The sequence below is a fragment of the Folsomia candida genome, unplaced genomic scaffold (genome assembly GCF_002217175.1).
Source record: "Folsomia candida strain VU population unplaced genomic scaffold, ASM221717v1 Fcan01_Sc014, whole genome shotgun sequence".
Lineage (NCBI taxonomy): Eukaryota > Metazoa > Arthropoda > Collembola > Entomobryomorpha > Isotomidae > Folsomia > Folsomia candida.
This window is the reverse complement of record NW_019091206.1, coordinates 796333-809554: the sequence shown is the minus strand read 5'-3', so window position 1 is coordinate 809554 and position 13222 is coordinate 796333. Positions and strand designations below refer to the sequence as shown.

Below are 13222 nucleotides of genomic sequence, written 5' to 3'. Positions count from 1 at the left end.
CATAAACAAATCATGAAGTATGTATGGGGACTTAACACTATTAGGAGTAATTCATACTTCTCAGTTAATACGGAACTTAGCTTATTTAATAAGCCTTATTAATAATTGGTACGCAAAATTTGTTGATTAAAAATCCTAAAAACGGAGATTTAGAACTTTGTATGTACATACATACATAGCGGAAACACAACCCTGCTAACCTCATCAAGTTACAAAGTTCTTATTTTATAATTTCAGTTTACAAGAAAATGCTAAATACATCTTTGCATTAATTTAACCGTAATCGGTTTTCTCCATTTTACCTAGCGTACACTAAAGGTGGCCCGGCCTCGACACGTCCACTCGTCTCCATCGTCGCCACGGGGCTGGTTGTAAGTTTGTGGATCAAATTTAGATCAAAATCTTATCAGGCTTATAAACTTGAAAATTTAAAATTTAACTAACACAATTTGTCCAGATAGTTTTGGCAACTTTTTCCTTACTACATATTTGATTAATCGTCTTTCGTTAGATTAATTATGAGAGGGAAATGCATTTTTTCTGAAGGAGAATTCTGAGATAACCATAAGTAAGCGAGCAACTTACTTTTACTTATGTTCACATTTCATTGTCAAACATTTTCATCTTTCTAATAAAATTAACATTATTAGGTCTCAATATTTTTATAAATTCGCACAATCTCATAAGGAATGAAAGAAGATGTTACTATCACCAGCGGCGAAACTTTGAAGTAGATGACTATTACCTATTTCAATTTTCCAATTTTAGTCAGTGAGAAATTTATGCTAAAAACTGATCTTATGCTCACATATTTTGGAATTTTAAATGAAAGAAACTAATTTTATTAGAAAATTATCTTCCTTCCTTTTCCACATCATTGCTCACATGATGAATTGGCAAATATATATAATTATTTAAGTTACTAACTAAAATATGATTACCTAATTATTCTTGTATTTAATATAGATACGTTTACAAGAATCGGATCTATACTACTCTAGCTAAAATAACATAATTTTAATCTAATACAAAACTCTTTTTCGAACTCTAATGTGTCGCACTTATCATAAAGTATCTGGAAAACCATTAATCATATATCGACATATAAAACTAAACCAAACACTGTTTACCCTAGACATGATGAATCATACTTTCATAACATTTTGATTCCTTAAAAAATAAGGACAAAAATCCTTTCAATGCTCTGATTGAATAATCTGAAATTAATCAAATGTCGTAATACAAACGAATCAAGAAACTACATTTTCGTTATTAACCCTTACCACGAAACTGGTTCTCTGCTTTTGAAGGCTGGTGGACCTGGAACATTTATTATCTCATTATTACCATGACATATTACAATATCTAATAGTTGCAATCTCGCAATTACTTGAACACAATCCCGGTTTTGCTTCTCCAGCTCATAAATTTTATATTTTGTCTTTTCCACATCCACATGACCCACTGGCAAGATTGCTGATTGGCACGCTAACGTTTCCTTTAACTCTTCAATGGCATCCTCATTTTTTCTAAGAGCTTCCAAGCTTCTGCCGATCATATACCTGGTCGATAGCAGTAAGTCATTCTTGTTGACACAAATTTCTCTGTCGTCCGCAAGGCGTAAGACTTCGTCGAACCGAGAAAACGCTTTGACATGTAACTTTTGCTCAAATTCATTATGTCCAAGGCTATGCATAACCATAAGATATTTCACAAAGAGTGAATCAGACTCGTACGTTTTGGGCATGTTCTTTCTAGCTGCTAAAATTTCTATGAGGATTTTATCCGAGCGATCAAAATCACCCAATCTCTTTAATACGATGGCTATGTTACGTCTCGTCAGTAGGGTTTTATCGTGGTTAAATCCTAACTCTGGATCGGAAGAACGAGCCTTGCATACCTCTTCGTATAGACTGAGGGCTTTCTCATAATTTTTTGAAAGCCCGTACCCCACTCCGAGGAGATGTAAAGTATCATAATATCTAGCATCCTTCCCCCTCTCGGCTAGCCGTGCGATCAATACTTTTTCCAAAATTTCCATAGCAACTTTAATATCTCCCATACTCAGCATGACAGACGCCTTATTTTCTATCATTTCCAAACTTTGCAAATTATTAATTCCTTTGGCCGACTTTAAAAAGGACTCACAATGTTGTGCAAAGTACAATGCGATTTGGAACAAGGACAAAAATTTTAAACGCTCAAAAATTTCTTGTGCTTTCCCATCAAGATGGACTTGATTGTAAAAATATTCTATTCCTAATCGCCAAATTGATTCTAAATGGCGTATCTCAAATTCATCTGCTTTGTCAATATCCACATTCTGCAAAAATCTTGCCATATTTCTCTGCATCAAATCTACATCATGGTTCTGCCATGTATCAGACCGTGGAACTGATAGTTGGGGCAATGGTAGTACACTTAGCACCCCATTTGACTCAGGTAGTGAATACTTGAACAAAACTTTTAAATTTTTTCGAAATACTTTTTCTTCAAATTCGTAAAAGTTACGTAACACTTTCAACAGAAAACTAATTAATATATTATTACAGTGAAGCCATGAAATGATGACGAGTATCTCGTACGGACTGGGATGGCTGCTAATATCCTGACTGACATGTTTGATTTGTGATATTGATGCGTTCATGCATTGCAAAACGTCTTCATCCGTCAATCCTACTTTTGACGCTGGCTTCTCAAACAATTTAAGTCCTTTCTCGTCCCAGCTATTCAAAAATTCCTGTATCCCATACTTTTCCCGTAAACTATTTCTTTTCTGTTTTATAATTATGGTGGTCACTGCTTGCTGCAAGGCTAGTGGGAAACAACACATTGTCTCGCATAGGAGCTTAATCTCTGCTAACGGAGGGACTTGACTATCTTGCTTGGTCATTTTCTTAAATGTCGACTCCACATATTTCTCAGCATCTGGAGTACTCAATAAACCAATTCTAAGTAAGTTAAACGTATCATATATCCTTTCATTTTTTGAAGTAATAATTGTAAATATTCGAACGATATTGGCAAACATAACAATGCTGCGAAATGTCGCATGTATATGTTCTAAGCCGTCTAGCACTAAGATGAATTCATTATGTATTTGTTTCCCGTGATTGATCTCGTTCCATATATCTTTGAATCTTTCGAAACTATCCTTCTTAGGTTCGACACGCATCTTCAGCATTGTTTCACAAAGTTTCAAAGAATTCAAGAAACAATCGTTAGATTTACAGTTGAGCCACATGCAGTTTACTTTTTTGAATATGGTATCCATGGAAAGAAAGTTGGTAACCAGTTTTGTTTTCCCTACACCTCCTGGACCTGTTACTACGGAAACGATTCCTTCATAGTCAGCTTTGTAGTCAGTGTAGTAGTCGCGACATGTTTCCATTTCCACCCTTCTTCCAAATAGTTCTGCACGATCCTCCTTCACTCCGATCCATTCGATTGAACCAGGTTGGCTTGCACTTGTCAGGATGGTACATTCTAAGGTTTCTAACGACAAAAGCAAACAACTAATGTTAAATTTATAATTTTCAAACCGCTACTTTTCCACTCAAATTATTCAATATCTGTAAACATGTAGGAATGAAGCATGGATAGTCAACACCGTAAATATGAAAAGGACTTGGTCACGAGTTAAAGCAAGGGAGATTTCTGATCCAATTTTATCGACGTTCAATATTTACTCAACAGGTTGATTGACCAGTGGAATTCAACAGATGGCCGTTGGTTTATTATTGAACAAATAAAAAAGAAGAAATTGGGTCGACTAACTTATGTATAGTGGCGTATCAGTGATCAAATACAAAAAAAATAAATTGAATGAGATTTTTGATACACGCCGTGATTCGCATGTCCTAGTGACAATGACAAAATTTCAAATACGCTGATAAGTCTCAACATAACCGTGATCGTACTCTCTCTGCGAATGTTGTCTCATTAATTTTAACATATTTGCTTACCAGCCAACTGAAAGAGATCCTCTGTCCTGAAGAATTCAGCCAGAGCCGACAATGTTGCTATTGAGCCATTCTTAGAAACCCAGAATTGGATAACTTCGTCAAAAATCGAATCCAAATATGTGTTTACGTGGCTTCTCCTTTCTAGCTGACCTACAAAGGCTGTATTATTTGTTAGATGTTTAAAAACGAGTGGCCACTTTTGAACAAGGGTGTCATCCTTCACCAGAATTTTTACAACTTTTCGTCGTTGCTCCCCGTCCATGATGAGATTTTCTTAACCTAGTTTTGCACCATGTCGTCTGAGTACAAAGCTTAGGATTAAACTGAAATGGTACAGATTTGTCCAACGTCTGCCAAAATGGATTCCGTATTTAGCTGGCGATAATTAAACAAACATATGCCCTGCCTGTATTGCTAAATATGGTATTTGATTTCTGAGAAACGAGGTCGATAAAAAAGTGTTTGTTTTACGCTTTTTATCTTCAAGTGGAACATGTTTGATCCTCGCAAACAAACCTGGGCGTCAATCACCGGCGAGCCAACTACGTAATATTTCCCTGCTTTTATAAAATTCATCACTCATAAAACGTAAATCATTGATTCAACATATCCTGATTAATTCGCACGGACTTTACTCCTCATAACCAAGCCATGCATCCCGCCGACTTTCATACCGTGGCAGAAATCATTAGCAAGGATGACAACCTGTTAATTTCTAAATTAACTACTAAACAAGCAACTGAAATTTCCAACTCGCAACTGCAAAAACGAATCGTTGATGCATTACATGTTTGGGCAAAATCTAGCAGTGAAGGACGTGGAATTAATGAATTGAATAAAATACTGTTGGAATCCGACTTGGTAACGGCGATGAGTAAGAAAAAAAGCAATTGTTTACTATTTACATTATTGATTTCATAAATGAAACTATATTTTCTGAGCAGATGACTTGGCAAAATACTTTAATCCACCGTCCGTCAATACACAAAGGCCACAATTTTCCGACCCGGAAATGTTTTAATGCAACTAGTAAATCTTTATGTAATTAATAGTTACTTTATACTGATAAATATGTTTTCATCGAGGGATGCAGCAGAAATTGTATTTTGATGTAAGAAATAATAAAATATTGTTATATTGCTACTGATTGACTAATCTGGGATTCCTGTTAATTGCCGGCTATGCATATTGTAAATTGTTCGAATGGTTACTTTGTATTTATGTATATTTTCACTGCAGCAGTGATTGATCAGAGGCCGCGGATAAGTGGATAAATAGAACAATGTCGTCACATTATAAGTAGTTATCATGTATCCAACATTAAATAAGGTCACATAACTCACGTAAACAACAGTCACCCTATTTCTTCTGCTAATGAATATTATCAAATGACTTATCAAATGTTTTAACCGCTGTAAGTTATATGTAGTTAAATACTGAATTGGTACAAATTGTCTCAGAATTAGATAAGCCGGGTTCAAATTCAAAATTTGGCCGATACAGATCTTAAAACAATCCCATTCTGTGCAGTTGGAAAACAAGCATAGCAACCATTACGCCAAGAAAATTTAAATGCTATTATTTTTTTTAACACATATTTTTACTGGAATTTTAGTTACGCAAAACCGTTATAAGAAATTTTATATATAATGATTCGCCAAACTAAAAATTTAATAACTTAGTAATTTATCTAAGTAATTTAACTAAGTAATTTTGTAATAACTTAATAATTTAATAATTTAATAACGAAATATACTTTAATAATACACCACAAAATTTTATTTAAATAGGCAGGTGACCAGAACAGTCTGATCAGTAAATTTAATTTTAAAGTGTTCCAACATAGTAAATATATTTTCAAAACTGTCAAAGTTTAACTCAAGCGAAGAATTAAATAAATTTACTTATTTTGTATAATTTAAAATACCGCTTTACAGCGCTGGTTCATCACCATGATCATGTGATAATGGAGTTATGCAACAGCAGTAATTTCCCTGGTTTTTCTAATTATGATATTTGCAATAGTAAATACATACACACATATTTCGTTTTTGTTTTATTTATTCACTTTTTTTGAACTCGTGTTCTCAAAAAATTGTCTAACAACTCGTGTACCTTCATGGACCCGTAAGTGGCCTCAAAAGGATCGATCAATAAACTCATACATACTCGTACCATACATTTGACGTTTTTGTTTGTATGTGTTTTATACAAAACTCGTTTCAAGTCTTTTAACTTAATATTTTGGACTTAATATCGTGACATAAATAAATGCATACTTACGTATGTTTGGTACTTATCTCAATGTTTAATAACCGTTTGATTGTAATCATAACTGGAACAAGAGTTCGTTGAGTCTTCAAATATTTACGCAGTCTCAAAAAGTAGAACGTGTATTTTTATCATGCTTGAATCCAACGGGAATCCAGGGGAAATAGTCAAAGCATTATTTTTTGTGTCTAAAGGTAGGATTTCATTTGTGCATAGGTCCATAGTGTCTCAATCAAATTTTGCAGTTTATATTTGATGAATGCTCTAACAATTTTACAGAGTAATATACCTAACGATTTTTGGTAATAACTTTTCACCAGTCATTTATTAAACACTGGTAATAATGTATAACCGACACGGTAATGATTTTTTTGATAACTCTAAACCACAAACTATCAACTTTTATTACCGTGTCTGCAGAGTTCCATACGTTACGAATTTGTGATAATTTATTACCCGATTACTTATTTACAATGTGTATTTGAATGTGGCACACAAATATTTGATCTAACAAAATTCCAAGTTTTACCAAATTGTTTACTTACTTCGTTATTCGTTTGTTTTTGACAACATCACTCAAAACCCATGAATTATCTGATTTGTACAAATACACATAAGCAAGTAAAACAAAATATGATAAACTTAAACTCTTAAAGATATTTCAAACCGAAAATGCAATCCATTCCTCTCAGCGTTCCGCAGGTGTCGAGAACACATTGAATTTTTCTTAAATACAAAAATTTCCAAGAACAATGTTTTCTACCAACTTTGCAGCACTTGCCGAAATTATTTGCAAGGATGACAAAATCCATGAGAAGCATCCCACCTTGATTGCTAAATTAACCTCGAGTAACACTAACGAGATTGGAAGATCAAATTTGGAGAAAAAAATATTGGGATCGTTGAAGATTTGGGAAAGTTCCTCCAGCGAGAAGCGGCAACTTGAGGAACTCAACAAAATTTTGCTGGAGTCTGGTTTAGCCACATCCATTCGTAATTGTTTAAACAATAAAGTTTTAAATTCTTAATATTTCTGACGAAACTTATATGATTTAATATCCTTGCAGCAAATATCCAAAAGCATTATTCCGGAGTAAGATTTGTTGCAGATTCTGATCCACAAACGAATTAAATATTGCCATTAAGTCGGATTTTAAAATAAATCATTTTGGCTATTTTATAATTCCATGCTAAACTATGAATTTTTCGCGATTAAATTAATCCATGAAACCATTAGTCAAACCAAGAATAAACACACTGTATTTAAGAATGAAGTAAATTGTTCGACTATTAGTTTTTAAAGTTGAAATACGATTTTTCCAATTATATGATAAAAGTTAGAATCTAACGGGGAATCGAACCCACGCCTCTTGACTGACGCTCTAACCACTGGGCTATAGAAACGATTCCTACCATATATTGCGATTTTAACTCGTATTTCTTTTTGCAAGTCTTTTCTGTGAATTTCTACTTTCCTTCTGGTTGGTAGGTAACCCAACTGTTTACTGAATACCAGGGAAAGTTCACTTTCGACTTTTGCGATGGAGAGGTCATTCTAAAGTCTGCTAGGACCAGGATAATTTAAGAAATAAATTAAATACACTGTATTTACTTAAAAAATAAAATCATACTGAAGATTTATAGAATCGCATTTGAAATTGTTTCATTGTTATATAAGCACTTTCCGTTGGCTTTTTTCTAGGGAGTTGAACTAGTGAAAAACATAAATTATCGCCTTTCATCCAAATCTGTGCAAAAATAATTATTCACTCACAATTCATTCATCCTAAATTTTTACATGCGTTATTCATTCGCCTTCACTCACATTGAAATTCAAACGAAAGCGTTGATTCATCCTCAGTTATACCCAAATTTTAGTGAATACTTTACCCGTCGTCATTTGTTTATTAATTAATAAATGAAGAGAAATTCGTGCCCATTCACACTTCATTCACACTCGTTTAATGAATGAAGATTGACATTTAAGCTTCGACACAGACAACTACTCAAAATCCAAGTTGTGGAATTATAAATAGACCAAACGCATTTTTTGTAATGATTTCATTTATGTTTTCCATATTTTATCTATCGACATAACTTGTTAGCTTATTTGATTGTAGTAATCATTAAAATTAAATGAACACATTAATTTCGTATTTGGGAACGAAAATTATCTTCGTTTAAATTTTCACTGCAGAAAAGTTGACCAAGGTTCAACTTTGAAAAATTGCATGAAAATGAAAAGACAAGAAGAGAAACGCGACTCTAAATTGACGAAGAGAATTTGAAACGAAAATGTTGGCATGACATTAATTTTTCACGAAATGAAAAGTACATCAATTCACTATAAATTGATTTTGAGACGAAACAGAACGCAAAACGAAAGGAAAATATCATTAATGCACGACTCTAAATTATGCGTTAGGTCTATTTATTCTGCAATATTTCTGTTAAAAAAGTTGCAACCTTCCAAATATGTGGCGGCTTTATAAAACCTTCACGGTGCGATAATCACAAAAAAGTTACATTTTTAATTAAAAGTGAACCCCGTTTTTATAATTTTTTACATTTTGTAGAACTACCAGAAAACTAGATTTTCCCTTTTGATATCCTTTTCAAGAATTAAGTAGTTCCTAAGGATGTCCACGGTAGAATAACTGTCGTCATATTGAAATCTTTAGGAAATTCAAATGTCCGTTTTTCTGTTCTCCGAATGAAATCATCGCAAGATCATAGTAGGACCAATTATGGAGGATGTCTTAATGAGGTCCCACTCAGATCTGTAGGTATTGTCGCAGGGTTTAGTGCATGCATGCTATTGTATTGAATAAACAAACAACTTTGAAACTGTTCAATTTATTTATTTGTTGCAACAAAGATTGTCATTAACATTTTAACAAAACCTAGGTACGCGATAGTAAATGACAAATTTAACTAAATCACGTCATCCCTAGGTTCCAAATTTCCTTCACGTTTTGAGATCTGTTAACAATAAAGTACAACTTTTGCGCATAGGATTTTTACACTATACATACCAATGAGTGAACAACATAATACTTACAGCGGCTTTAATCCTGTCTGATGCATGTTAAAACCATAACGCCCCTTTAAGTTTTAACTCCTCATCTGTGGCACTTTGAGCCAATGGATTTTTTCTTACTGCGTCTAAAATAATGTAATTAATGTAATTAATATGTTAAGAAAGGTAGTTTTCCTAAACTTAAAATCTCACCAAACAAGACCTGCTTAACCCGAAGATCTTTAAAAGGTCGCTTCTGGCTAGATTTTCGGATTCCTTCCCAGGCAATATGTTCGGCTGCTTCGTTCGAGAATAAATGATGCAAAATTCGTGCAACGGTATCCTTATAGTCAGGGTTGTTAGTTGTTGTTAACCACCAAATAATTGCAAGGAAATCCACCTTCAATACATGGCAAATACAATATAAAAATTATTTCTTGCTCAAAAGTTGTTACGTTGCCTATGAAATTTCATAATTGATTTTGAGAAATTTTGAGAAATTTTTGGAATTATGAAAATTTTGAGAAATTTTGGAAATAATGAAATTTTTGAGAAATATTTGAAATTATGAAAATATTTAGAAATTTTTAGAAATTTTGAGCAATTTTGGAAATTATGAGAAATTTTTGGAATTATGAAAATTTTGAGAAATTTTTGAGAAATATTTGAAATTATGAAAATGAAATTATGAAATCTTTATAAAATTCGTCCGAGCCCAATTTTGCTTCCAAAATATCCAGCTCTGCCATGTTTTGTAGAGGGAATCCATACTTCGGTTTGGTGATTGACGACTTAGCTGGCTGCCGGGAGTTGCTCACCTTCACCAAATTGGCAATTATTTCCCCTTGCAAATCAACCTTCTGGTGAAGTCGTTCCAGTGAAGAGACTACATAATCTTGAAAAGATTGGACAGTGAAATCTATCGAGGAAATAAAATAATTATGTCAAATTAATAAATAAATAAGAAAACCGAAAAACAAACCGGTCGTATTTCGATAACTAATATAGGGATGGTCATCGACATTTCCATCCATATTTTGGGAACCTTAGGAAGGGAAGCATATTTAGTTTTGCTAGATATTTATGTATGTATGCACCGCTAAAGTGTAACAAATATGTACTTACCCTGATTTTCAGTATTATCATTACCACTATCAATTTGACGACGTGCATTAGACCGAGTTCCTCTTCCATCAGACAAACCGAAATATTGTTGAGGATTAATGAAGCTCGACCCTGGTGGCGTTGCAGGCTTTGCGGTTGGAGTTTGCAGAATATCAAGATGCGAACGCTGACTATTTATTGGCCGTGGCGCTGGAATTGTTTCAACTCTGACTATTTTCTTTCTTTTGCGGCCACGGTCAGCGTCGGCTTGTGACTCATTGTCTGAATCCAGATTCGATGTGTCCTCCGCCTCTGTAATATGAGATTGTGCAGCGTGGAAAGTTTCTAAACATTAAAATGAATATTTAGCATAATTCTAATAATATTTTGATAGTATAAAATGGTCTGAACCTACCGAAATATTTCAAGACGCGAATATTTGAAATCCATTTGACGGGAATTGTTGCAACTTCTTTGGTACTAAGGAAATCAGCGATCGCAAATTCCATTATTTCAGCATAAATACAATGGAAACGCTGCAAATGATGACTCTTTCACGAACTCTTTTGTGAAACTACAAGATATTTCAATTTAATGTCCGATACTTCCCAAGATTTTAGTGTTCCAAATTTCGAAAATTTAAATATTCCAAACTTTTTAGAATCACATGCGACTAGGTAGAGAGAATCTAATTTACTACTTGCTTTGCCCACTACGCATAACTTTCTATCGTTCTCACGGGTTGCAAAATGCACGACTTTTATAATTTCTCCGGTTTTTACTTGGCAGTAGCAATTCCTATTATCGTTTTGAATAAATGTTGATTCGAATCGAATTTTTGTAAACTGTGGGTATCCCAATCCTTTAATAATTGGCTTTCGAAGCTTTCGGCTGTTCGTTTAACATCTACAGAACTTGAAAATACCACACGATTTTCAAATCTTTCCCCGATTTGAGTACATTTTCCACAAGATGAAAATCCTGAATGATATTTGGTGCACGTTATAAAAGCTCGAGCAGGAGCGTCGCAAATAAATCCTCCTATTGCAAATTTTAGTAGCTTTCTATTAATACGCACACCATAGTTCTGTGGATGCTTTTCTTCTTCCACAAAATCTTTTAAAAAATCATCACGGTTTTCTGGTTTTCCTGCGCCGTGGTATACTCCAACACAAAACGGTTTTTTTTCTTAAATCGGGCGAGTTCACAGAACAAAGGATGGGCCAGAATTCACTTCTGCTGCTTTTGGAGACTGGAATTCCGTCCACATTTATGAAAATACTAATTTCCTGTGGAATAAATTTCACTGTTCTATATTTTGCCCGTAATCCTGCCTGTAGTCCCAAATGTATTTTCCACTATTTACTGCCCGGTACGTGAACCTCTTTTGTGTTTTTCTTAAGGACCTCGAGTCTGACGGAAATGACTTAAAACACTCGTGACTCCGAAGCACTTTAAGTAACTCATTCGTTGCAGTTTGCGAAATATTATTTTTGACTGACCACACTAGTAATTTATCATTAATATAGCATTCTGTCTGCTTTTTTTCACAATCGTTTATCTTAGAAATACTATTATTTTGTTCACTTACACCAATTCTTGTATGTTGAAAAAGATTGTCGAAGTCGAAATCCACCTCATCATCAACACATACAGTTGGGGGTGTAGCAGGCAAGTAGTTCACTGAGAGACTGTGGGTGATAGTTTTAGGATGAATTTCCGAACTTTAATAATATTTTGAGTAAGACGACGTCTTAATTGTCGTTTAGAAAGTACGGAATTAATTTTTGGCATGATAACAAATATTATTATTAGTGATAGATGAAGCGAAACTGACTGCGCAATTTATTTTGTACGAATCACGTGACATGAATTTCTTATACCTTGGACGTCTTTGGGATAACAAAAATGGACCAAATCTCTAAAGGTCTTGGACTTTTTCCTAAATGGGATATCATTAGGAACTACAGTGTCGGACAGATGTCTACGTCCACATAGTCGCGTCAATTTCATTTTCAAATTGTCACTGAACTACTGAACCAATTTTCATCATTGATATATCAAATTCTCACAAATTTAACGTAATTTCATAGCACATTATTAGTTTTCCGCTAAAAAATTTATTTTAGGCCAGAGATGTATTTTAATTCAAAATGAAAACAATTGGATGGACAAAAGTCAACGTCCAGTAAGAGAAAACATACAAAAAAAACTGTAATTTATAAGGAATGTTATAACAATTAATTTTTAATATTTGGTTGGGCCTCCGTTCGCTTTAAGGACGGCTTCAAGGCGTCGAGTCATAGAGTTTACCAAATTCTTGGTCACATCTTCAGAAATGGTTTCCCAAACTTCACGAATTCTGGATTTAAGGCCCGGAATTCCTGAAAAAGATTGTTTTCTTATTTCTCTTTCAATGTGGTCCCACAGATGCTCAATGGGATTCAAGTCTGGAGATTGGGGAGGCCATTCTAGCTTCGAATTTTTTTTTTCTTGAAGTATTCCATGGTGTACGTGGCAGAGTGTTTCGGATCGTTGTCTTGTTGGAAGACAAATCGTCGTCCAAGTCCAAGTTTTCGAACAGATTCCTGGATATTACGGTCAAGTATTCCCTGGTACCTGTATTGGTCCATAATTCCGTCAACAAATTCCATTTTTCCTGCCCCACTTGAAGCCATGCATCCCCACACCATTACCGACCCGCCGCCGTGCTTAACTGTGGGGTTGAGATTTTTTGGATTCAAAGCTTCTTTTGGATACCTCCACACTCTACGACGCCCATCTGACCCACAGACATTGAACTTTGACTCGTCAGTCCATAAAATATGTCCCAGAATGTTTGTGGCTTGGAAATGTGGTCTCT

At 34.3% G+C, this 13222-nt stretch overlaps 2 protein-coding genes and 1 long non-coding RNA gene across 4 annotated transcripts; 2 read left to right on the top strand and 1 right to left on the bottom strand.

Annotated features, from left to right (window-relative positions):
* Nucleotides 1-811: 811 nt before the first annotated feature.
* On the bottom strand, nucleotides 812-4379 carry LOC110855973. The gene is made up of 4 exons (XM_022104414.2): nucleotides 3966-4379; nucleotides 1391-3495; nucleotides 1284-1320; nucleotides 812-1217 (listed from the first exon to the last, which is right to left on the bottom strand). Exons 1-4 carry the CDS (start codon nucleotides 4225-4227, stop codon nucleotides 1132-1134), a joined length of 2490 nt encoding a protein of 829 aa, XP_021960106.2. The 5' UTR covers nucleotides 4228-4379; the 3' UTR covers nucleotides 812-1131.
* Nucleotides 4380-4547: 168 nt separating this feature from the next.
* LOC118437546 lies at nucleotides 4548-5810 on the top strand. Its single transcript, XR_004836170.1, has 2 exons — nucleotides 4548-4839; nucleotides 4910-5810. It is a non-coding gene; the product is annotated as an uncharacterized LOC118437546 (long non-coding RNA).
* Nucleotides 5811-6342: 532 nt separating this feature from the next.
* Nucleotides 6343-7873, top strand: LOC118437637. Of its 2 annotated transcripts, none has more exons than XM_035856818.1 (3): nucleotides 6343-6430; nucleotides 7011-7229; nucleotides 7304-7873. In XM_035856818.1, exons 1-3 carry the CDS (start codon nucleotides 6370-6372, stop codon nucleotides 7366-7368), a joined length of 345 nt encoding a protein of 114 aa, XP_035712711.1. In that variant the 5' UTR covers nucleotides 6343-6369; the 3' UTR covers nucleotides 7369-7873. The 2 variants fall into 2 exon arrangements, 1 of the variants encoding a protein (XP_035712711.1); XR_004836215.1 differs by lacking the exon at nucleotides 6343-6430 and adding an exon at nucleotides 6656-6938.
* Nucleotides 7874-13222: the final 5349 nt, after the last annotated feature.

What these genes read in the sequence shown, in the direction of transcription:
- LOC110855973 (XM_022104414.2), bottom strand. Translation starts at nt 4,227, where the DNA reads ATGGACGGGGAGCAACGACGAAAAGTTGTAAAAATTCTGGTGAAGGAT. An exon ending in AAAACCGGGATTGTGTTCAA is followed by an intron (nt 1,321 to 1,390) that starts GTAATTGCGAGA and finishes TAAATGTTCCAG; the next exon opens with GTCCACCAGCCTTCAAAAGC. An exon ending in AGCAGAGAACCAGTTTCGTG is followed by an intron (nt 1,218 to 1,283) that starts GTAAGGGTTAAT and finishes GATTAATTTCAG; the next exon opens with ATTATTCAATCAGAGCATTG.
- LOC118437637 (XM_035856818.1), top strand. Translation starts at nt 6,370, where the DNA reads ATGCTTGAATCCAACGGGAATCCAGGGGAAATAGTCAAAGCATTATTT. An exon ending in ATTATTTTTTGTGTCTAAAG is followed by an intron (nt 6,431 to 7,010) that starts GTAGGATTTCAT and finishes CCAACTTTGCAG; the next exon opens with CACTTGCCGAAATTATTTGC. An exon ending in TGGTTTAGCCACATCCATTC is followed by an intron (nt 7,230 to 7,303) that starts GTAATTGTTTAA and finishes ATATCCTTGCAG; the next exon opens with CAAATATCCAAAAGCATTAT.